At 37.7% G+C, this 26,461-nt stretch overlaps 1 protein-coding gene across 2 annotated transcripts in view; it reads left to right on the forward strand.

Moving 5' to 3' along the window:
• FSTL5 (follistatin like 5) overlaps positions 1-26,461 on the forward strand; it is a 549,779-nt gene that overhangs the window by 86,895 nt on the left and 436,423 nt on the right. For both annotated transcript variants that reach the window (XM_006121877.5, XM_006121878.5), the window contains exon 3: positions 1,057-1,090. In XM_006121877.5, coding sequence (XP_006121939.4) covers positions 1,057-1,090 — 34 coding nt within the window. The remainder of the gene's footprint in view (positions 1-1,056; positions 1,091-26,461) is intronic.

The following is a 26,461-nucleotide window of genomic DNA, read 5'->3' on the forward strand; positions in this document are numbered from 1 at the left end:
GGGATAAAATGGTGTCCTTGGCCTCTGTTTGTCAGAGGCTGGAGAGGGATGGCAGGAGACAAATCGCTTGATCATTGTCTTCGGTCCACCCTCTCTGGGGCACCTAGTGCTGGCCACTGTCGGCAGACAGGATACTGGGCTAGAAGGACCTTTGGTCTGACCCAGTACGGCCGTTCTTATGTTCTAACTAATTACTTGGAATGATGAGAAAACATCACTTGAGGGCAAATTATTGTATAATTGCCCATACTGGGTTGTTTTGCACCTTTCAGAAGTTCATCAAGTATTGGCTGCTGTCAGAGACATGATATTGGACTAGTGTGATCCCTACATTTCTGTTTGATCAGGCAATAGAAACAATATTATCTGATATAGGAGATCAGCTCCATAATACAGAGAATGAATGGTAGTACTCAGGGCCGACCCACAACATTTTGGCACCTGAGGCGGGGAGCTCAAATGATGCCCCCATGCCACCTTTTCTCATGCCTGCTTGTTATGTCTCTTGTGCCCTCCAGCACAGCACTCCACCATCTCTGTGCATCTAGAGCAGAGAGAATACATATGCACCAGCAGCAGACACAATTTTCTACACTCTGGGTCCTAGTGGCACCCCCCCACAATCTGGCACCTGAGGTGGCCGCCTCAGTTTGCCTCATGGTAAAGCCAGCCCTGGTAGTACTAGAAGAAACAGTGGAGGCATATAGTTGGAAGTATATATATTTCACAGTCTGAAATTATGTATAAAGTATTTAGCAGACAATAGTTAATAACAAGAAGAACAATAAAATTACAATATATTCCTCTGCATACAGTACATCCAGATTTAAAGTCTTCTGAGTATGTCTACCTTAACTCATGTCCTCTGCTTATATTTTTTAAAGGATTTCAGCACTCCTACATGGTTTTTTTTAGTCGATTGAGTTTTATAAACACACCAACTGATGTTGTTACTTAAATGGTTCAGTTCTCAGTGTGATAAATCTTTTTTCTTGTTAATTTGCTAATATAACTAATGCAGTTAATGACACATTTTTCTTTCTTTTTTAATTCCAGCAAGAAAAGAGTCAAGAAAGTTCAAGAAATAAAGGTAAGTATTAGCCATGTTTTAAAATGTAGAACTAATTTTAGTGCCATTATCAAAAGCCTAATTCTCATGTATGTTTAAAATAATCTGCAGATTGAGTGTTTCACTGTGATGTAAAATCAAAGCAAAGGAATTTAATAGAACAAATCTACTTAGAAAAATATATGTAAAAGCTCCCTGCAGTTCGCAATTACCTCATTTCCAATCCACTCATAGAACTGATCCCAATTATATTTACAAATTAATCAAAGTCTCAATAAACCTCCTTAGGAAATGACAATATTCTGCATTTTAGGCAGGCAAGCACTGCTTTATATTCATTAATTGAAGTTTTGCTACATTTCAGTGATTATATGCTAGAAAAAATGTCAGAGTAAAACATCGTGAGAGATGGATATTGAAGGGCCTGGACCAAAAATTAATCAGTTTGGCTGTGGAATGTGGAGCACAACTGGCTGCAAAACATGGTTTTCCTAACCCATCCATTCTGAGAGACCTGTACATCCAGATCATTGTGAAGAGGCAGAGAAGTGGCCATATTTCACCAGATTCTCCTGCCATTCAAATTCAGGGAGCAAGCTCAAGTGTTACTTCAGTTAGGCTGCATTTAGACTGGCATGATTTTGCCGCCTGTCTACACTGGCTGCGAGTATTTGCGTAAGATCACTGACTTCCTAATGTACAAAATCAGTGGTTCTTAGGCAAATACTCCGACGCTCCTGCTCAGGGATAAGCCCTCTTGTGCAAGAGGGCCAGTGTAGACAGCCATGTTAATTTCTTGTGCAAGAAAGCCCGATGGCTAAAATGGCCATCAGAGCTTTCTTGCGCAAGACAGCGTCTACACTTGCATGGATGCTTTTGCACAAAAGCAAATCTTTTGCGCAAAGGCACATGCCAGTATAGATGCTCTCTTGCGCAAATATTTTTAATGGAAAAACTTTTTCGTTAAAAGTATTTGCACAAAATCATGCCAGTCTAGATGCAGTCCTAGTGTCTAGCTTCTGCAGAGTAAGGGGCTCCAAGTGGATTCATCTTGCTTCTCAGAGGTCTCAGAATATCAGTGCACTTTTGGGATTTGAACCCTTTGCCATTTCCACATGAAGAAGCAGACTCCACCCGTCTGGCACAAGAAGTATAAAGAAATTCTGTGTCTGAGAAACTTGAGTTGCCAAAACTTGTTTACAATATAGGCTATTTTCACATATTATATATACTGTAGTAGTAAGATCCCCATTGAGCTAGACACTGACCAAGTATATAACAATAAGAAAGTTCCTGCCTTGAACAGTTCACAGTGCAAATATAAGACAAAAGACAAGTGGTGCATACCACGCAGACATGGTGGTGCAAGTAACAGTCAGATCTTTCAAAGTAGTGTGATATGCAGTGGTCATAGAACACCAGCTGCCTAATCACTATCAAGTTTTTTGAAGCCATTATAGCAGAGTTGCTGTTTAAGGATGAATTTGAAGGAAGACCTATTTTTCAGGGAACTGTTTCCAGGAATAAGGGATGTCAAGAGTAAGAACACAACAGTTCTTGTTGTAAGGCTTGCCACTTGGTTAACACAGTCTGGCATCACTTAGAGAGGTAGGTATCAATGCAACAAGGGTGTGGCAATAAATCTATTTGTTATGTATTTGATTTTCTAAATAGTAATGCTTTCCACTATATTATCATAATAATATTTTTGTTGCAGTATCTGTATTGCCCTTACTATTACATTTTTATCCCATTTGAGATAATTTTGCTGTGGTACAAAGAAAAAGTATGAGACAGTGAATAGAAGGGGAAAACACTAAGCAATCAATATAAGTTAAGGCTCAAGAGAATAAAATCATATTTATGTATTGTGTGTGCAGTTTTTTATGACAACCCAAACAACAAAAAGACCTTTTAGTAGAAATTGCACACACACATATATATGCCCACTCTTCAGCTGCTCTTGCATTCAGTTGTTCTCCAATGCTTTCTTGGCAAAGCAAAGTCTGATCTTCCTTCTAAATGATAGGTAGATATACTGCAGTTTGTATCTTTATTAATGTGAAATTGTATTTCTATTTTCTAATTGCACAGCTGAGACAGGTGCTACTTACTTATTCATTAATATCCTATTGAAGTGCTTAATTGTATAGTCTGAACTAGGTGTTAATATGTACAATAAATAAAACGATAATTAGTATGTATATAAATATAAAAAGCACTTTTGCTAATCATGATTTGGGTCCCATTGCACTAGAGCAGTGGTCCAGGTCTAGTGTAAATTGTCATAGCTCTGTTAACAGTAATGGACCTATGACATTTTGCACCAGTTAAGTAACTATCCGCTAGTCTTTAGTCTGAAGCATTTACATTCTAAGACACTTCACTACTGCCCAGGTGTGTTTGTTTTCTCAGTATAATCTATAGCTGAACCCTTCAGAATTCTCATTGATATGCTACAATACATTGTTGAAAACATTGACTTTCCTAATGACAGCTAGAATTTTTAGATGTAAATAGATTAGACGTTTGTTGATCATAAGTACATATACCTTGTATGCCCATGGGAGCCGTCTCAGCCTGCTTAGCCAAGTCTTACAGTATTAAATCATCTGGAAGGTATGTTATAGGCTATGCTGATGGGTAACTTCGATTTTTATTTCTGGGTGTGTTACTTCCATACAGCGAAGAACATATTCAGATAGGGAACCTATTTCCTGCCAGTTGGTAGGGCTCACCATGTTCAGGATTGCATTAGGCTATCAGTTGAGCAGACTAAATACAAAAATAATTCTCAGGGGCTTATAAAATGTTGCCCTCAACTACATCCATTGAAATATGCCAAGCACTAGTTTCAGGGACAAACCATGATCTCCAGCAGTCAGTTAAATTGGTGTTCAGCTGCAGACTCTTCATGGTTGTGACTTTGACATCTTGAATGAAATTTTTAATCGATTGATTTTTCTTGCACGTTGTGCATGTTTCCGCTTAAGCTGACAATTCAGCTTTGAAGATTCCACTGATTTGAAAGAACTCAGAGTAGGGATGTAAAAATCACATTTAATTGGCCAAATGTATTGTTTAACCTGAAGCTGAGGCTGTTCCAGCTCAGCCAGAGCAGCCCCTGCCTGCAGCCCACCACCCCTTTGCTCTCCACAGGCACCACTGATACAGAGGCAACAAGGGAGGAGTGCATGTAGTCAATAGGATTAATTGATAAGCCCAGGCTTATTGGTTAATTGTGTAGTTGACTACACATTAATATCCCTAGTTTACATAGTGCTTAGTGGCTTTATCATGCTTTTTGTTACATTTTTCATTGTTTTTTCTCCATGTCATTTGAAGTTTCAGAATATTATCCTTACTTTACTTATAGAGGAAGGCATATTACAATATCAGTGGTGTTTTTACAGTTTGGTCAACATTGTAATTAATGTAAAGCTACATTCAATTTTAGTGTATAGAAACTTCTTTCCTGGCAACAGGGAGTCACATTTCATCTGTCATTCACTTCCAAAATCAACTGTACTACACCTATTTTTATGATAAACTTAAAGTAATTTTATGTTTCTAAAACAGAATTTAATTATGTTTTCTACATCCAATGCACAGATATCTACTGTGTACATTATGGAATATTGTTTTGAGATACAGCTGGTCCCTGAGTTGTGAACGGTCAACTTATAACCGTTCGCAGTTACGACTGAAACTGTCGTAAATAGCAGACCCCGTAGAGTTACACTCAACTGTGCTGTTCGTAAGTGCGAATTGCGTTCGTAACTTGGGGTCCGACTTACGAACAAACCGAGTTACAACCAATTGCTTGGTCCATAACTGGTTTGTAAGTCAGAGAGAGGCTGTAATGCCCTTCTAATTGCCTGGTACTAACAAGAAGTAAGACTCCAATAGTATGAGTCTTTAATTAGGAGTGGACAAAACTAATAAAGGTCTGAGGTTCTTGAAATATTTTGAACCTTTCAGGACCTCTATCTTGTTATAACTTGGATGGTAAATGAAGATCATGCCGAAAAGCTTTCCCAAAATAGAAATCAAAATGTTTATTTTCTTCCTATTTTTATGATTTGCAGTACCTCATAACTCCTTGCTGCCAGTTATATTCCAATACCTTCTCCTTACTCTGCCATTCCCTTGAGTTTTTACTTTATAGGATAACTATCCAGTTAAGGTTTGATTTAGCTCCCTTGAAGTCAATAGGACTTCTTCTGTTGATGGTGGTGTGAGTAAAATATATTTCTTACCGCTGGCAAGGCAGCACCAGCTAAAGGGGGAGCATGTGACTTCCCCATATGACCCTCTACATGACTCTTCCTCTCCACCTCACTCAGTGGCCACACATCAACAGGTCCTCCAATGTGACTATATCATCCCTGACCCTGCTCCCACCCTTCCACACAGCTGTGTCTGTCTGGGGTTGTGCAACACTTCAGCAAGAGAACAGGTCTTGGTGGGAGGGACAGGGCTGGGGGCAGTATAACACTCCTGGAGGAGCCATTGGCATTTTGCAGCCGTTAGCATTTCCGCTGCAGTGCCCAAGGGAGCCCTGAACCTCAGGCGCTGCTGGGTGGCTCCACACCGGTAGCTCATCTTGTGGCTTCCCATCTATAAATATCTTGCTGGTATGGTGTACTGCACTGTACTGCTGTTCTCCATGTCTGTCTGTATGATTTGATTCAGAGTAGTATCAAACTTTTAGTATCTAATCGTGATTCTATAATTTTCAATTCTGTGATAAATTTGTAGTGATTCTTTGTGTTCCATCATTTACAAAGCCAGAGTTTTATATTTTGGTATGTTTCCTTCTTTGCTCCTCTGTCCTAGCTGTTAACTTCTGCTACCATTCTCAAGTTACTCAGACCAAAACAGAAATAAATAATCAAACTAGTCATTTTCTGTCTGCAATATTCTCTTCCTTGTTCCATAACATATATCTCAGAACTTTATGGTACTTAGTTTGTCAGAAGATCTGCTTTTGTTTACAAAGTTAAAGCATTTTAAAATGTTCCAATCACAGCTTTAGAATGGGCTCTTATCCTTCATTGTGTTACCAGAATATTTTTGAAATGACTATGATTACATCCGCATCAAAGAGAATATAAATTGTGCATAAAGCAAATAAGAATATAAGAACATAAGAATGGCCATACTGGGTCAGACCAAAGGTCCATCCAGTCCAGTATCCTGTCTGCCAACAGTGGCCAATGTCAGATGTCCCAGAGGGAGTGAACAGAATAGGTAATGATCAAGCTATCTCTCTCTTGCCATCCATCTCCACCCTCTGACAAACAGAGGCTAGGGACACCATTCCTTAGCCATCCTGGCTAATAGCCATTAATGGACTTAATATCCATGAATTTATCTAGTTCTTTTTTAAACCCTATTATAGTCCTATCCTTCACAACCTCCTCAAGCAAGGAGTTCCACAGGTTGACTATGTGCTGTGTGAAGAAGAACTTCTTTTTATTTGTTTTAAACCTGCTGCCCATTAGTTTCATTTCGTGGCCGCTAGTTCTTCTATTATCGGAATAAGTAAATAACTTTTCCTTATTCACTTTCTCCATACCACTCATGATGTTATATACCTTTATCATATCTCCCCTTAGTCTCCTCTTTTTCAAGCTGAAAAGTCCTAGTCTCTAATCTCTCCTCATATGGGACCCATTCCAAACCCCTACTCATTTTAGGTGCCCTTCTCTGAACCTTTTAAAATGCCAGTGTAGCTTTTTTGAGATGAGGAAACTACATCTGTACACAGTATTCAAGATGTTGGCATACCATGGATTTATATAAGGGCAATAAGATATTCTCTCTCTTTTTTTAAGCATTCCTAACATCCTGTTTGCTTTTTTGACTGCTGCTGCACACTGAATGGTCGTCTTCAGAGAACTATCTACGATGACTCCAAGATTTCTTTCCTGATTAGTTGTAGCTAATGAGGGAATATCTTACCTAACTCAAGCCTCTTATTTAACTATGCACACATTTAAACATAGCATGTGATTGGTGGTAAATATAGCCTTAAGGAACAAAGTAATGCACATAATCTTAGATAAGTCTCCTTTCTAATTTTTTTTCCTGTTAGAAACTTAGAATACTCATGTAAAAACAGTATACTTGATCTGTTTTAATGGGATTCCTCTAAATAAAAAGATAATTAAATTCCCACTAGGATTCTTCACACGTATATGCCAGCAACACAATTTTGTCAATCCTTTGCAACCTGTAACTAAAATTCAGTTCAATATTTACCACATCCAGACAAAATGAGCAGTCTTTTAACTGATCCATGTGGTTCTGAGAAATAAATGGTTTTTTAAAAATATTAATAGGTCCTTGAAATAACTGAGTTGATTTTGATTGGATAATAAAGTATCTAGTATATATGATGTAAAGCATTGCAGAGAGTTTTTCATGTAAGTCTGTTAAATTAGTTGATGGAATAAACTGATTTTATTTTAAAATGGAAACTGTTTTAATAGTAATTCCTATTAATGTTGGAAATTGTTTGAAATAAATCAGAAATTGGGTAGTAGCTTCATGATGTAATTTTATTTACCAGACCATCAAAATATTCCTTGATTAGCTGCCTCTACAAATTTGTGGACAGTCAGATCAAAAAGCGGAGTTTGAAAAAAAGTATTAAGGTACCATTTGTATAGGCACAGATAATCCAATAAGCTACATGTGGTTCATGGTCAAAAGTTAAACTCATATCAAAGCTGTTTTGAGATGTTCCTACAGTTGAAGACAAATAATCATATTTTTATTATATCTAATAGGATTGCTTTTGTGTTGATAATGACCACATTGCACCTTTAAGTGTGCATGCATAATTTGTCTGATTCATTTAAGAGAACAGTACTTTATGGCTTGGGGGTGAGAAAAGGGAGGTATAATTGCTTCAAAAGGGGACAAAAGGCCAGCACAGCAACACTGGAACTAGATGAGTAGAAGGGTTTAAAAGGCCAGTCCTATGTGTGAAATCACTGCTTACATGGAGCAGGCTATGGACATTGTGCTAGCCCCCTTTCCTAGGGGAACTAGCACAATGTCCATAGCCTGCTCTATGTAAACGGGGATTTCACCCGTAGGACTGGCCTTTTCTAGAGGGACTGGGAAAGAGTTTTTTCCATTACCACTAGATTGACCTAGGTGGACTTGGGATTTTTTTCATTTTCCCTGAGTGAGTTCCTGAAGGGTAGTAATCTGTACATTGGAACTCATTAAATAAGTTTGGGGTGAATGTCCAGTGCAGGTATTCCATAGGAAAGGTATAGAGTGATCAGTTAAATAGATCGGAAAAGGATTTAAAAAGGAAGTATTAATGAAAGGGATGGTATAGCATGTGAGATTTGGGGCTACTATGACTGGTACTCCCCCTCCCTCTTCCTTATAGCAAACCTGAACCTTCCTATGAAGAAGGTAGAAGGTAAGATCCCAGCAATGGCTGAAGAACCTGGGTGGGAAAAAGTGGGGAAGCCCTTGGGTAAATATCGAATGAATATGGGGGTCACCTGCACTGTTCCTCTTTATCTCCCGGGTAGTCCCAGACATCTTATAACAAAATTGCAACCATATCAAATGTCTCTTTTCCTTCCTTTAGTATAGTTGGACAATAGAAACTAATTTACACTAAATGACCAAGAACCCCTTTTGCCAATTATCAACAGAAAAAAAAGAGGGGGGGAGGGCTAAAATCTGAAGGTGTAGCTTGCTGCAGTCACTGACTTAAAGTCATGCTGGGCAGATCCTAATGTGAGTTTGCCTTTGTCATAATAACTTATGAGAGAGAAAATTAAAAAAATAGAAAGAGGCCAAATGGATATTGGCAAAAGACAAGATTTTTCACACAGTTTGTAAGCAATGGCATATGTGCTTAGTTGATTTGAATGGTGTTAACATTTACAGAATAACTGTTTTTCATTTATTTAAATGGCATTTTAGAAACTGACAATTTTTTCAGGTTTTTGTGAGCTGCTATTGATCAGCTGAATATAGTGTCATCAACACATGCAACTAAAGACAAGAGTATTGATTGACATCTCTTTAATTACAGTGTTAGTTTCTCAAAATGTTCAACCCTTTTCATTTTACGCTTACCTTAACAATCTGAATGCAAAATGACTGTTGACTTACAGATCAATTTCAAAAAATGTAATTCTCTATTATTATGAACATATTGCCATCCTTTTCTAATTTCATTAACAAACATCTGTCCCTTTTATCATACTTAGCTATCAGGAATAAAGAAAATACCATATGGGAGTCACTTGCATATCTTACTTGCATTTAACACTTGGAAAAAGACAGCACACCTGCACAATACCAATGCTCAGTACAAATCCTGCTTGGAATGCCAAACTGGTACTGTAGCTGGTTTCATAAAATCATAAAGGCTTAAGCTTTTCTATGCTCAAACAAAAGTAAAAGGGATGAGGAAGGAGGAACCGGAGACACCATTGGACATTAAAATAATATATGAATGGAGTCCAACAGGGGCCTTTATCTACTTGCTAAAAAATCACCAGACTATCCTCCAATACTTTCAGGGGCTGGAGAGTGAGGAGTACTTGACAGAAAATATTTCAAACACCTTGTTGTAGGGCAATCATTTATAAGTCTTTAAATGAAGAAAGCAAACTATATTGAAATTTAGGATATACTGTATCTAGTCCTTATATTACATCATATTAGAACACTGAATTATAGCCACTGTATATTTTGCTCCATGTCTGGCATATGTCATTTGATACGTGGCTGCAATTCTGCTTTCTTACACTGTTCTATATTCAGATAACTCCAGAAGTGTGCTCAGAATCAGTCCCAGAATATTTTGATACATTCAGATATGGACAGAAATTATTTATATTGAAAGTGATTGAAAAAAAAATCTGTTTTAAACTCATGACTTTTTAATCCAAAATGTCCTTCATGCTGGAATATAATTGTAAACAGATTTGGTTGATTACATTTATCCTACATTGAAATGGACAGTTTAACTATGCGTTTAAAAAAAAGTTAAAGATCTCTTTTGGTCTGTGTCCTTTTGTTGGTAATGCTCTAATTTGTCACAACTAACAGCCTCCAAAAGGCTGATGTGCTGATATACAGTTCCCATTGAGCAAGACACTTCACTACATTCACACCAACCTTTGGCAAATCCTGTGAGTGTCATCACTAAAGAGTTAGCTTGATGACACTTGAAAATTCCCCAGTGCAAAGACACCCCATAACCAAGCTGTTTTTTTCTAGTGCGGTTCTCCATCCCTTTTTCGCCATAAAAGCAGTACAGGAGGGACAGAGGATGTGGCCCCAGAGGTCAATTTAAGAGTAATTGCTGGTGACCTGACTACCGCAATCAGTCCCAGATTTCAATCACCAATAGAATATTTTCATCTAATAGTTTGGAATGGTTTTGAAAAGTTACATGTTGTTTAACTTTCTTCAGTTTGTGAACCAGTACAGAATCAAATGATTATAACTTGAAACTCTGAAACAAATCAGAATGTTTTCCACACATACAGACTCTTCATTGAATGTAATTCCATTTGAAAAGATAATTGATGTTGGTGGTGAAACCAGTTTTAGAGGAGAAAATAAAATATGTGGGTTTGATTCACCAAGATGTCTTTCCTGTTTTGTGCCATTTTATTTCTATTGGCTTCACTAAAACTACATTAGCATAAATTGAGATGAAGAAATGATGAATTAATCCCTATTTTAAACATGAATTTTCAAATTATTGTGGCCTGATTCTTTTCTTATCTAACTCAATGTAAATCAGCAGTGACACCAATGATCTTAAAGGAATTACACAGGTATAAAACCGACATAAGAGAAGAATAAATACTGTATTGTATAAAGAGAGAAACTTATTTCAATGCTATCTTTATATACAGTAACAATTGACCAGTTAAAGAGAATTGACCAATTTAAAAAAAAACCTAGATTTTAGTTAAAAGTAAGTCAGCTCTTTCTTTGGTGTATTTGTGGTCTAGTGACAGTGGGACAAATTTATCATTGGTGTAAGCCTAATGAAGACTCTAAAATTGCATCAAAGGATGCAGATTTGAGGTTGCTAATCTGGTTCAACTGAAATTACTTGTGAATGGAGAAAATCATAATTCTTCATGGAGTAAAAAGTAAATAGTGGAAAAACTTTAAACAATCTTAAAAAAACCCAACAAATAATCTTGCAGCACCTTAGAAACTAACAAAAGTAGATGGTATTATGAATTTCTGGCACAACCTGCTTCTTCAGATGAATGGATATAAGGGATCCAGTTTTCAAATAAATAGCACAGAGAGGGGATGAGGGGAAGAGAAGGAAAAAGAAGGAAAAAAGGGGAAAGAAATTGTCAGAGTGTCCATGCTGAATGAAGCTGATAAGAATACTTAGCACCCACTCCAAGGACCCTTTTTTTGGATGTTTTTGTTATTAGGATGTGGAATTTAGTGGGCCATCCAGCCAACATCTTAGTTTAGACTTCTGTTGTAGGTATAAAAGGTTCTGTAGATTTCCTGTTGAGCTGAGTTTTGAAGTTGGTTTGAAATAATACAGTGGCTTTGAGATCCATTAATGCAAGTTAAAATGGTCCCCGACAGGTTTTTCACTGATCAGTGTGTGTTATGAGACATCCTTTATCATCTTTATACCTGATGTAGCATACATCCTTCACTATGCTACAGCAGCTATATTGCCTTGGCTTCTTCCACGCTTCATGTCCAAACAGTACCTTCTTGCCCACTTGGGTCAAGACAGAGTACTCTGTTTCCCTTCAACTTCCGTCAGAAAGAGTGTTAAACAAGCCCAGAATAAGTAAATGAGATTCTGGAAATTCGATAACATAATAAAGTAAAGATCGAGTAAGTCGACATGACAGGAAAGTGTGCCTGCTAAAAAGCTTTTGGAAGATGTGCAGTATCTCTCTACATGTACTTTGAGGGACCTTGGAATCTAGGGGTTGCTAGGAATGAGTGGTCCTGACATGTGTCAGTATTCTGGTTGGACCTGGCTGGTATACAGAGCAGCAAGGAGGATGACAGTATTTCTTGCATCATCCATTCACCCTCCAGGAACAGACATGCATATTCTGCTCTTAAGTTATTTGAGGCCTCATTTTCTACACTTCAAAGCCAAAAAAGAAATATGCCAATTGGTTTGATAGGATTAGTATCAGACACTTTGAGTACCTTTGTACCTTGAAGCCCCAGAAGGAAGTAGGGATTTTAATCATGCAGTACTACCTACAAATAGTGTCTGGTAGTGGATATTCTGGGCCAAATTGAAATCTCATTCGCAGTGATGTTAATCTGTGATAATTCTGTTGGGTTTTTATGAATTTACACTAGAGTTACATCAGGTAACAGGTGAGAATCTGTACCTCACCATTCCCTCTCTATCTCTGATCTTAGAGAAACAAGAATTTTTAGGTTTTAGCCAAGTAAATTCTGTATCTCTTTTATTTGCATGGTTCAACTGATTTGTTACTATGAAATGTAAAACTAAATGTACTGGTCATTTATCTTTCTTTGGATTAATTTTGTTAATATAATTTATTTAAAAGTATAGTTGCTTGATTAATGTCAAATTGCCTTTGACAGCAAAAATAACCACTAATATGATTTTCTGCACATAATAGTGATCCGTTTGCTCTCACTGGCAATGTGGCTTTTTTATGCTATTTAATGTGTTGCTTAGAGTCATTTCAGCAGTCCTGTTTCTTCCTGAATAACTCATGTGACTGATGGAGGCATCTTAGGATATTTCTAGGGTTAAATACTATTCAGTTCAGTAACGATTGCGGATTATGAGAGACAGAAAACATATTCAAACTTATATATAATTCTTTCAAATAGCACAGAATATACACCCAACGTTCAAGACTTGTTACTAGTAGCATTAAAATAATTGGCATGTTATTGTATAATGGGAAAATATATGTAGCTAAATTGTATTTCACGCTGCAGTTTTACTCTGTTGCATTGTAAACAGAGTTCAGGTGGAATTTATGTAGAATACTTATCCCATGTTTCCGTTGCATAAGCAGCTTTAGAATTACACAAAAATATCATTATTTATTTTCCTGCTTATAGTAGTTGCAAGCTAGATTGTCATTTAGATTGCTCTTTGCTCCACTGTGACCTCTCTGTCATTCAAAAAGCTACAGAGAAAATGACCCAAATTACTTCCTTATTACAAAATTATCTAACTTTATTAACAGTTGCTAATGTATGTGGGGATGTTGTAGAAAGGCTGTACAGCTAATACCGTAGACTTTTATTGCTGGCTTCTTCTTTTTAAAATTGTGGCTACGTGTTTAAAGAAAAAAGACTGTTATTCTGTTAAAACCTTGAAACAAAGATTATAAAATATACTGGAGAGAGCTATTTCTATACAATATATTATTAATTTCCTGTCTCTTTAGGGGACATAACATTTCAAGTTGCATAGATACAAAGAATACAAAGTTCAATACCATGAAGGAAAAGAAGGGCTTACTGGGGCCAAATTCACCTCTGATGTGACTCCACTGACTTCAGTGAATTCACCCTAGGGATGAGTTTAGCCATTTTTGCTTAATTTGTTTTAATAGATTGAAAGTTAGTGATGTGTGAACCTCCAATTATTTAGAATTCAGGTGGATTTTGAATCATCTTCCTAATGTAACTTCTGCAGCCTCAAAGGGAAGTGCGTAAAAACAAAAGGAAAAACTGTGTAGCACTTTAAAGACTAACAAGATGGTTTAATAGGTGATGAGCTTTCGTGGGCCAGAAGGGAGGTTGTCTAGTCAGGCAGGGAGAAAGGAGTTGTTGTTCTTCTAAAGGTTCTGTCTCTCCTGCATGTTGAATGAGGGTTAGAGAGCATCATCTGAGCTACAGATTGGCCAGAGGAGCTCAGGTAAACTATTGGCCTGTTGACATTAGGGAAAGGTATATAATGAAACATTGCCCTGACAGAGTCTCTCTCATTCCTGGGCTAGCAATCCTCACCCTCCCACCCATGGAAGCAGAGTAGCACTGGGTGTTATAAAGGATTAGGGACTAAATAACTTCAATTTTCTGTAGACTATTATTATTTAGAAAGTGTATCAGTATGCAAAAATGTTGTAGGGGAAAAATCCCTTTCAAAACCATCACTAAAGTAAGATTCAGGTTGTTCAAATGTATTTTAATTCCACCAAACATTAAACACATATATCAATATTATGTATCAGCTCAATAATGTTATGGTACTTAGGCACCCATACAGGCTCTGGGAGACAGACCCATAGTCTCCTATAGACAACCACCTAACCTCAAGATGATTCTTAACAACCACCACAAGACTTCCCTCACTAATACCAACCCTGGTACCTTCCCTTGCAACAAACCCTGTTGCCAGCTTTGTCCACATATTCACTCTGCTGATACCATTATTGGACCCAACCAAGTGAGTTAGAAGATCAAGAACACATATTCCTGCGCATCCAGAAATATAATTTATGCTATCATGTGCCAAAAGTGTCCCTCTGATATGTACATTGGACAAACGTCTCAGACACTTCGCAAGGATCAATGCCCACAAAACAGATATCAGACAGGATCACAAAGAAAAAACAGTTTCTTGCCATTTCAGCCAGAAAGGACATTGTCTCAATGACTTGATTACCTGCATCCTGCTTCAAAGACCTTTTAAGACTTCACTTCAAAGAGAATCCTCTGAACTGTCATTCATGCTTAAATTCGACACTTTACACTCAAATTTGAATAAAGACGCTAATTATCTTACCCATTACAAAGATAGCTTCCCCAATTATCACCTCTAATATCATTAGCTCACAGACATTTACCTCCCTTCCTTCCCCTCCTCCATCCCCCTTCTGTTCTGAAATTTGATTTGTCCTTTTCATATGTATTCATTTTTTTAATTTGTATCCTTTGGTATATAGGGTTGTGACAATTTTCTTCCACTATTTGATCTGAGGAAGTGGATCTGGCCCACGAAAGCTCATCACCTATTAAGCCATCTTGTTAGTCTTTAAAGTGCTACACAGTCCTGTTTTTTGTTCTAATGTACTCATTGTCAGTTTAATATTATCACCCTCAATACATACATCAAGAATTGAAAAATCACACCGAATGCACAGCTTTAGCGCCCTATTTCTAGTGATACGTTCTGCAATATTTTAATGACGGTTTTAATCTTAAAATTACAGTTTTAATCCTAAAATATTGGGTTTCATTTGTATACCATATCACATATGCACAGTGGCCCTAAACCTGATGTGTCAGGCCTTGAGAACAGACGTGGCTGAAATATGACAGTTCCATTTTGAGGTTTTGACATTTGTTTTTGTTTCACAATTGAAATGAAAACACCATTAGATTGAGATTTTTCTTATCAGATAAAAATGTGAGTTTTATTTGTGTATGTGTGCCTATACTTGTGGATAGGGCAACTGACCCTTGATGGAGAAAACAGCGATTCAAGTATTTAGTCTGCCTAACAGCAGAGTTTGTCACACTGGGTCAGAGACCTATGTTTGGCACATCCTCACGTCTGTGTCCTAGCCACTAGGCATAGAGTCTGAGAGGTCTGTCTCTCTATCTCCTACTCCTCTCCTCAATACCATTCTTCATGAAAACTCCATTAAAACCAACACATCTTCACAAAACTTTTTGGCTTTGACAACATTTAATTGAGTTAAAATTGTTCTGACCATCTCTAGTTGGGAGTACCTCATCTGCATAAAGTATGGTCATATTGCACAAGGGGTGAAGCGGGAGCTCCTCTTTGTCCTAGCAAACTGCAGCTGTAGTAGTGGCCAATGGGATATTGGCAGCTAGAGGAAGTGGGACCAGTTAATATGTGATGGCAGATTGAACCTGGACAAAGCCATCCTAAGATTAAGAAGGGCAAAGGACATCTTTGCACCCCCCTCAGTGCTACTGTGAATTCCTTAGACTTGGCCATCAGCATCTTCATATGCCTTACATCACACAGATAAAAAATCAGCTATAAATCACACCACATCAAATTGTATATACCTCATATTTACATTTAGACATGCACACTGTACCATGTGCATATTCAAAAGTATGTGTATATTTATAAGATTTAATAACTGAATAGATCAGAATTTTCAGGGGATAACCAAATTAGTCTGTACAGGAAAAAACAACAAATGGTCTAGTAGCACGTTTTAGACTAACAAAACATGTAGATGGTATCATGAGCTTTCGTGGGCACAGCCCACTTCTTCAGATGACCAGAGTTTCATCTGAAGAAGTGGGCTGTGCCCACGAAAGCTCATGATACCATCTACATGTTTTGTTAGTCTATAAAGTTCTACCAGACGATTTGTTGTTAGATCAGAATTGTTTGTTTGTTGCAGTGTGATTTCCTATTATATGAATGAGGCGATATAGGTCTCTTAAAGCTAGCATTTTACTTTATCAGAAGATTCTGGAACATCTATTTGACAACAGATGTTAAGTAAAAATAATATTAGTTACAATGTCTATCAAAGGAAGTTTTAATAGACATAGAGTTAATTTTGTTTTAGAGGGCATACAGAAGCAGTTGTCTTACTCATGCCATCCAAGACACATTAGTTTCCTATGTTGATTCTGAATTCTTTAGAGTGCTATTAATTATAGATTGGGACCATATTATTTTCTTATATCTCTTACAAGCAATTTAAAAGACAATAAAAACTTACGTAACCTTGAAATATGAATCCAATGAGTGTGCTTTTTTCTTCGTGCATATTCTGTAATTGCAGCACTGTACATTATGCAGGTGCCTGTTGAAACAATTACTGTACTTGTTTTGTGCTCTAGTCTTCGCATACAAGGGTTGACATATTTCATTATCTATTAAGGTCATGTCCTAGTTTACTCCAAGAACACTCTTTTGCTACTGATCCAGACACTAGAATGCTATTAATAGTGTCAGATTCTGTTAACATTTACATCATAACTGGGAGCAGATATTAAAGTGAAGTTCAAATTAAAGACTGCTAAAATGCCTGCCACTAACAATTATGGTGGGGCAGTATTAAATTTCTCATTTATTTCCAAAGGTCAGATTAATAAAGCTGCATAGCACATTATCATAAAGGGTGGGCCTAGCTGTCTGTTTTGATTATGCTTAGAATCTAGTGTTTCTAGGGAGACTTTCAAAGGAATGAATGCATCCATTCTTAACTAGCAGTTTAAATGTGGGTAATTATTAGATCTTCTTTTTAGAAAGGATCCAACCCAGAGGCTGCTGTCAATCAAATGTCTTTCTGCTTTTCAGTTTAGAAGTACAAAAAAACTCAGTTTCTTCTCTAAAAGAATAGAAAATTCGTAATCCTCCTATTTAAATAGCTCCTTGAGTAGCTGAGGTCATCCAGTTGGAAGTGTCAGCTGCAAACTAGTATTGCACAAACTATTAAAGAGAGGATGGTTTAAATCCATTCAGGCAAGAATCATGAGAAATTTATTGTGATTTTATTTCTTCCTCTTTGCTTTTGCTGAGGATGTCTGTCAGGGACCCAATTAACACACTTCTTGGGCTTCTTTCCCAAAACAGAAACACAGGAGCTCTGGTGATAGTTTTTTGCCACAGTTTCTGCTTAACAGAAAAAAGAAATATGAAATGCTGTTGTCTGCCAAGGATCTTCCACTCTGAATAACTCAGGAGCAGTGCAACTCAAATAAATAAACCTGAGTGTAATACCTCAGCAGGTTCCACATGCAATAATCAAACTAATTCATTTAGAAATGTTGGAGAGTGAAATCCTGTGACTGGAGAGAGAACAATGGATCTATTCTATTTCTCAAGATGTACACATCAGGCCTGATTCTGATGTTACACTAAGGTGCCTTCATCTCACTCTGGCATGGTAAAATGGCCTTAAAATGACTCATAAATGTTTATGAATGAGCATCAATGTTATGAAGTATAATTATTCAAAATGGAAGCTCATACCAATTATAGTCCATGGGACTTTGGCTTTCCATGGCAAGATGGCTCCCACCTCCCATTGTTCCAATGTGGCTAATGCCAGATTACCCTTAGTGAAAATTATGTTCTCTCAGTCACTATATGAGGGCTGACAGACAGCACAAAAACGTGGAGGGACGTAGTATGAAATTTCATGGGTAAGAGGAAGGGGGAATCTGGATATCTTCTTGTGTGTAGATATCATGGATTGCATAATACAGAGAGGAAATAGGGCAAGACTGTGTAAGGAATCAAAAAATGAGAGAAGTAAGGGTGTGTCTACACAGCATCGTAACTCAAAATAAGATATGCAAATTGCATATCTATCTTTGATGCTTTTTTGAAATAGCTTACTTCATCATTGGTGCTGTCTACACAGTGCCAAATTTCAAAATAAAGTGCTTTTCCAAAATGTGTCTTATTCCTTGTAGAATGAGGTTTACAGAGATGTCGGTAATGGGCTTGCTGTAAAGACACGGGATACTTTGTTTCCTGAAATAGCATTGCAGTGTAGATGTACCCTAAGAGCAGATGGAGGGCTATTTTGGGAGCAAGAGACAGACTGAAGTGGGTAGAGGTTGAGGGCAAAATGTAAACTGAGGGGAGATTCTGGGAAATGTGGAGAGCTGAGTGCAGAATTAAGAGGGTTCAGGGAATGCCATATGTCAGAGAGAAAATATGCAATATTTAGGAGACTGAAGAGGAATGGAGAGAAATATGGATGGAAATGAATGTAGAGGAGAAGTTAGGGAGAGGATATTGTACAAGAATTTGATGAGAGAAAGTGGGGGGAACACTCTTTCCTGTCTAATTAGAGATGGAAAGATTGGCTGAAATTATTTTTTTACATTTTCTAAAATGTCATTGTTTTTCGGTCAACCATTGAATATTTTTGGATGTGACTCAGGATTTCTGTGTGCTTGGACATTATTGCTGCACAGGCCAATAATATTTTTGTTTTAAAAAAAGTAAATGAGGTAGAAAGTGTTTGACACAGGCAGCCTTACTCCATTATCTCACAAGGTGCTGAGGTTTAATTAGTATTGAAATGAGTATTGAGATCTACAGATATAAATATAAGTATACTATATTTATACAAATTATCATTACAAGTATCCTCATTCTTATTCATGCAGTATTTGTGGCATTCCACCAGATTTTTCTATATATGCAGGTTTCTGTACGGACATTCATCTCCTCAGTATCCTCATCCCCCGCAAAATATTGAAATGTTAAGCCTCTGAAATGGAGGAATTTTTCAGTCAATTTCTATATTAATTTTTTTTAAAAGGGCAGGTCTTATATTGGATATTCTGATTAGTTAAATGTAAACTGAGTGTCAGCCAATGGTCAGGGCAGTGTGTGTGTGTATGTTACACCCGAGTCTTCAACTGCTGGGACACAATGTCCCATTGCAGCGGGCGGCCTTAGGGAAGACTGATGGGTGCCTAGAGAAGTTTAACGTCTGTGTCTTTGATCGCTAGGACCAGGTCCCTTCATGGTGGGCAGCCAACAGGCTGACAGACGCCCCAGAGTTTACAGGGAGAGCTTATTACACCTCAGATTTTGACTGCTAGGATACATGATTCCTTCACAGTGGGCAGCCTAGGGAAGGCTGAGAGATGCCCCTACGGATCTGTCCCCTGGAAGCGACACGATCCAAATGCCTAGCTCTGCCTGTATCTGTCCCTTATGACCGGCTGGAGTTCTTTTAAATTGTGCTTGGTTCTGTTACAGCAACTGAAGGAGTCAGGTTAAAGCTTAAACAGTTACAGATTTATTAAAGAAGCTTATAAATCATATGGTTACAATGGTTATTGCTCTATTTCTTAACTGCTAGCAAATATAGATCTTAAAATGGTTACAAAGAAAATAAAGATAGAAAATAGAAATAATGGTACCAAGTGACAGCTTAATCTTTAAAGAGCTCTAAGTCTATGTGTACACTTAAGACAAAGGACCACATCCAGGTACAATTTTTACCCCCTTCTGTGCCTCTCGACTCCAGCGTATCAGGCCAGGGCCGGTCCCTCAATTCCTAGGAAAGACGAATACGAGGTGCGCATCCCCATGGAACTCGGGAAGCCAATCACCTAACCCGACCAGCAGATAGATGGTAGATTGACACTCAGAGTAAGTGTGCTACTGGACCCATCTTTATACCCCTGGGGCTCGTATCCTCTTTCTTATCTAAGATGCCAAATTGTGTTTGTCCATCTTTGTGATGCCAGTTCTTATAAGGGAGTTTCAACTTAATTTACACTTGCAAGAGAGATAACTAAATTGTGAGTACTGGACATTTTTTTACTGGGTGGGAGATTCCTACCCCCGGACAGCGTGTGTTCGTATCAATATAGGTTTCAGTCAAGGGCAGTCTTTGGCAGCCTCTTGGTCAGCAATTAGTTCAACCACCCTCTTATCTCTGCTTACAGTTGTCCAGGGTCACTGAGCTGGCATATCTGGGCCTCCTGTCAAGGCTTCAAAGACTATGCTGATTTTACTGCTCTGTGTGCCCTGTATGCTTCCAGGCAAGCTAAGATGGATGTTATGGGGGAGGGAGGGGGGTTCCCTGTCTGTCTACACTGAGGTACCAATGGTCCATTTGAATTGACTTTTTCAAACCTGAAATCTATGTAATAGATATTTATTAGTTCAGCTTTATAAATACAATTCATAATATCTACATACCACAAAGAAAAGTGGGAAATAAATGCCTTATTGCCCCATCACTACATGGCGATAATTGTCAATTACTTCTTTATACTTCATCTTTATTGATGTTCTTTGGGACATGCTACCTTTTCCAAGCATGGCAGAATCTGGAAATGAAGCACACTTGCACCCTACCTGAAGTAGGAAATGTAACTGTATACGTATATGCAGTCCTGTATATATGTATATATCTTATTCCTGTTGCATGTTCCATGGAGGCACTTGTCTGCACAAATACATCTAAAAATATTACACATGCAAAGTCAAGTGCTCAACAATTAGAAAATGTCAGAATTAAAGCATATTTGTTTGACCTTAATTCACACCTCTTGTGCATATATGTTTTGATACAATCTTTAATTACATGAGCACATAGTAATTTTTGATACAGTCCATGCCTCTTTCAGTCCATGGGATGGATGGTGCTCACTGAATGACTAGCACCATTCAGTGAGCTATTCAGTGCTTTGTTTTGTCCCCATTGTTCAGTGTAGCCTGGCCCTTATTTATTGCATACTATTCATATTCTTTTCTGAAGACAGAATTATTAATTTCCACACAGATTTTCCAATGGTGCTCATAACTATCATACATGAGTGCTTCAAAAACTTTCAATTAATTAATTTTCACAATGCTCTTGTGAGATAATGGGGTAGTATCATCCCCATTTTCTAAAGGAGAGCTCAGATGCAGAGCGACTAAGCACTGGTGGCAGGTGCCATATGTGGGCACAGACAGAATAAGCACAGAAGCATCCATTAATTTTGGGTGTCCAATTTGTTCTAATTTTTCACATTATATAAAGCACTTTCAGTGTTCTGAGCACAGCTCCTGTTGACTTTAGCCACAACTGTGCGTGTACCAGTTCTCATTGGAAAATTTTTGACAGAATATTTTTTCATTGAAATTTATGGATTTGTCAGAATCTAAACATTTGTTGAAATGATTCAGTTTCACAAAGCTTTGATGGAATCTAGGCAGGGTTCTGCTGTAAACCTGCCTGGCTCCTGCCAGATTGCTTACTGCACTGCTTTTCAATGCTTACCTAGCATGGGACTGCTGAGTCCCAGGTTCCTGTGCTCTGCAGTTCTAGGGCAGCCCTTCAGGCAGACCTGTTTGGAGTTGGAGACCCCACCATTTCTAGACTACTTGTGCAGCTGGCTCCCCCAAGCCATATATATCCCAAGATTTAGGAAGCCCAGATTCAAGTGATCAGTAAGTCAGGGCACAGGCAAACTGGCTTCCTGGCTCTCTGAGGTACGTTTGTACAGCAAATTAAAACACACATATGGCTCTTGCCTCCAACTCAGGCTCCTGGAGCTCAGATTGTGGCACTGTTTCATTGCTGTATAGACCTCTAGGCTGGAGCCTGTGCTCTCTATCCTACCACCTCACAATTTCCTAGATTCTGGGCTCTAGCCCAAGCCTGGAAGTCTGCACACTGGTGAAATAACCCTGAAGCTTCTCTGTCATTCAATGCACTGTCTGGAGTTCTCTCTGAGCATAGCATTGTATAACTGTGCTTCAGAGGTCCCTAGGCATTCATTGCTTACAGTTCATGTTAATTTGCTTCCAATTCAGAGCTTATTAGAAGAAACCAGATATCACTTTGAATGATCACTTCAATGATAATTGGCCAAATCCTTATCTCTTTACTCAGTTAAAACTCCCTTAAAAATCAATAGGAAGTTTGATTTAAGACTAAAGAAAATGCTTGATTTAAGACTAAAGAAAAATTGAATAAGCACATCATTATTTATATCCAAAATAATATCTTAGAACTACAAAAAATATTTCTTACCTGTAGAACATTCAGCATAGAATTCTGAGGTGGAACACAGAATAAAGAATTTTAACAAATCAAAAAGACACACAAAAATCCTATTCCTGTTACATGTTCCATGGAGGCTCTAATTAGCACACACATTGATTCTCCCCTGTAAAATGTAAGAATTGTGATGTAATAGCTGTAAGGATAATTGCCCACTAAAATGTGCTGCAAATGTAGAAAGCCCCTATAAAATATTATTCTGTTATCATAATTTCTATCCCTAGAGCATCATTTGTGCATCTTGCAATATAGTCTAATTAATAAAAAGTTGACCCTCCACCCTTGCCCCAAACACTGAGGAATCCTGTTACTGTTTATAAGGAAGTCATCAGACACTTCCAAATAGAAGGAGTTATGCAGAGTTACAGGAAAGTAAATAAAATTGGCATAGCTGGTAGAGCAGCACAAAAATCTGGAGGGAATATGTTTAAGTGTCTCTCATAAAATCCTTTTTTAAACACAATCTCCAGAGTTCTTCAGTGCACATTTCCTCTACAAAAGGAATAACACCACTAATAGATGTTTTTTTTTTACAGATTGAAAAGATAATAAATTGTCTTCATTGTTAGCATAGGTTCCCTTTTGTTCATGGCAAATAGTGGTACAGTTAGTATGCCTTATAAGATTCCAATGAAAATGCAACTTATCTTTCTTTTCTTCATTATAACTAGAGGAATATTAAAAGCTGTGACAATAAGTATCGTAGATTATTTCTTCTGTTGTAGACTTACATTTAAGCTTCTGTTGTCTAAACATCTGGAGATCAAAGGTTGTCAACATAATAGTGCGCAATTTGTTTGGATCCCGAAACACCAAGAAAAGGGATGAAAGAAATTTCAGTTTTATAATGGAAAAACATACAAGACTTGATAATGAAGCTGAGTTCAAAAATTCAAACCTAACAGTTAGTACTACATTGCAGAGCAGCTGCATTGTGGGCTTGTACCTAGTGGCCTACTTGTACAAGTACTTCTGTGTCCACCAGGCTTTGTCAGTAAAAACACATTGGGAGATGGTTTAAGTTGATTGGAGAACCAGTTTAAGTTTACCTGAGAAAGCTGAGGAATTTTTGACAGAACGCAAAATTGAGTATGGGTGAGGTGGGACGGTGCAGACAGAAAACAAGGTTTGTTTGTTTGTTCCAGTAATACTTTGCAACCTTAGCCAAGCCTTTATTCTTTTTTCAGTGATAACCAATGAAAGAGCTATTGTTACCCAATGTGTATAACTTTGTAGTTTGCACAAGAAAAATCCAGAATTTACACAATAGATGTATGAATATTAACCCCTTATACTCAGTACCCTCTTATGAAAACTGTGGTATGCCAAAACCTTGTGGGTACCCCTGTATGCCCACAGAGCGCCAATGACTGGTTTTGCGGAAATATGCAAGTTGCTTGAAAGACTGGGCACAACTTACAGGCTAAAGAGTCAAAAAAAAAAATCTCACAAAGTGCAAATTTTAATTTGCTATCTATTTTAATTTACTATCTTCTTCTAGCTTCTCAGCTACATTCAGTTGGACCTCCTTTCACATAAGTAGATAAGGTGTATGTTAGCCTAAAGGAATCTCTGTGTAAGGAGGGTCTGATTTGCACAATCACTTCTGAATTGTCTGGCTGATGAGTCTTGCCCACATGCTCAGAGTTTAGCTGATCGCCATATTTGGGGTCGGGAAGGAATTTTCCTCCAGGGTAGATTGGCAGAAGACCTTCCTCTGTAGCATGGGGTACAGATCACAGCTGGAGGATTCTCTGCATCTTGGGGTCTTCAAAGTATTTGAAGGCTTCAATAACTGAGGTTATGTCTAGACTGCAGGCTTCTTTCGAAAGAGGCTCTTTCAAAAGCATCTTTCGAAAGAGCCTCTTTCGAAAGATCGCGTCTAGACTGCAGGCGGATCTTTCGAAAGAGAAATCTGCTTTTTCGAAAGAGAGCACCCAGCGAGTCTGGATGCTCTCTTTCGAAGACGGCCTCTTTACATTGAAGAACGCCTTCTTTCGAAAGAGGAACTTTTGAAAGAAGGCATTCTTCCTCGTGAAATGAGGTTTACCGCCATCGAAAGAAAAGCCGCATTCTTTCGAAATAATTTCGAAAGAACGCGGCTTGAGTCTGGACACAGGGGAAGTTTTTTCGGGAAAAGGCTACTTTTCCCGAAAAAAACCCTGAGTCTGGACACGGCCTGAGATATAGGCAAGAGGATTATTCTAGGAGGGGTGGGTGAGATTCTGTGGCCTGCAGTGTGCAGGGGTCAGACTAGATGATCTTAATGGTCCCTTCTGACCTTAAAGTCTATGAGTCTATGAATTCAGTTTACAAATCACCATGATTCATAAGGATAAATTTCTTGAATGACTTTATAATATTCTTCCTTTAATTGTTTTAGACCATTTATTATTATGTTTTCAGAATTTTATACAAAATTTGAAATGGATGGGACAAATTGAGTCTTGTATTTAAATTAGAAAAACATAACCAGAATCTTAACTTGGATAGCAGTATTAATTTGAACATGTAGTCTGGGATTTTGCAAAGAGAAGTTACATACCCAACTCTACCTGAATGCTAATGGCAAATGGTACCTAACATCCTTATATCTCTTTAAAATCTCAGCCTTTAATTAAGAGTATAAACATTCTTTTTTTTCAAAATTAATACAGTTTTTCCATAGTATTGAAAATACATTTTATTTTGCCCAGGAAAATGGTCAGGTTGCTTTACATTATTAGATACAAACAATAAGTTGTGCTGTGTAACTATGATAAGCTGTGTAAAGTATCAGGTTTTTTTGACTAAATAATACCTGTATAGGGGAGAACAGATGGTTGTGCTACCCCAGGAAAGGCCAGGAACTAGATTATGATTCAGTTTTGCAATGGAAAGTCATGCAAGACTTGAAAATGAAGCTTTAGTCCTTCTTAGAGCTGGTTTCTCCTTGTGTTGGTGGGGAGCAGGGAACAGGATCTGCACTGCTGCAGAATACTTCCTCTGTTGTGTCTGCTCAGTAACCAATGCAATGCATATGAGGAGGTGGAGTGGAATCAAGGCTCTTCTACTCCAGGCATCTACCTATGTTGGAGGGTTAATGTGATTAGTTCAGAGGATATTCTCCCCCCTTCCTGCAGAGCTGCCCACAAAAATAGCAGCAATCACTTAAGGGGTAAGGCAATTCTTTATGCCTGCTTACTCCCCTCTTTGGGTATGTCTAAACTACACCTCTCTGTCGACAGAGAGATGTAGATTAGGCACGTCAAAATTGCTAATGAAGCAGCAATTTAAATATTTGGCACTTCATTAGCATAAACATGGCCGCCACTTTTTTAAACTGAGCTTTTTCAAAAAACATGGCAGTCTAGATGTTGAAAAATAAACCCTTTTTTGAAAGAACCTGTATTCCTCAAAAAATGAGGTTTATAGGATTTTTCAAAAAAGGGTTTATTTTTGACAGATCCACATCTAGAGTGCTGTTTTTTTTTTTCAAAAAAGTTTCATTTCGAAAAAAAGTGGTGGCCATGTTTATGCTAATGAAGTGCCAGATATTTAAATCCCTGCTTCATTAGGAATTTTGACGTGCCTAATCTACCTCTCTCTGTCAACAGAGAGGTGTAGTCTATACACAGCCATAGTGTCTGTAGCAAGATTCACAAAATAGCCTTTAAATTGAGAAGCTAGTCTGAAAAGCAGTGTTATAAAACCTGTACATTACCATTCACAGGTTTTAGTTTGTTTTGGTTTTGTATTTATATTTGTAAATGTTCAATTATTGTAACAATCCAGATGTGTTTGATATCAATGTAAACAATTTATTTTGGTATAGTGACTTGTGTGGAACAATGTAATAAAAATTAAAGTGTTAAAA

This window comes from Pelodiscus sinensis, chromosome 4, assembly GCF_052426305.1.
Source record: "Pelodiscus sinensis isolate ZL-2025 chromosome 4, ASM5242630v1, whole genome shotgun sequence".
Taxonomy (NCBI): Eukaryota; Metazoa; Chordata; order Testudines; family Trionychidae; genus Pelodiscus; species Pelodiscus sinensis.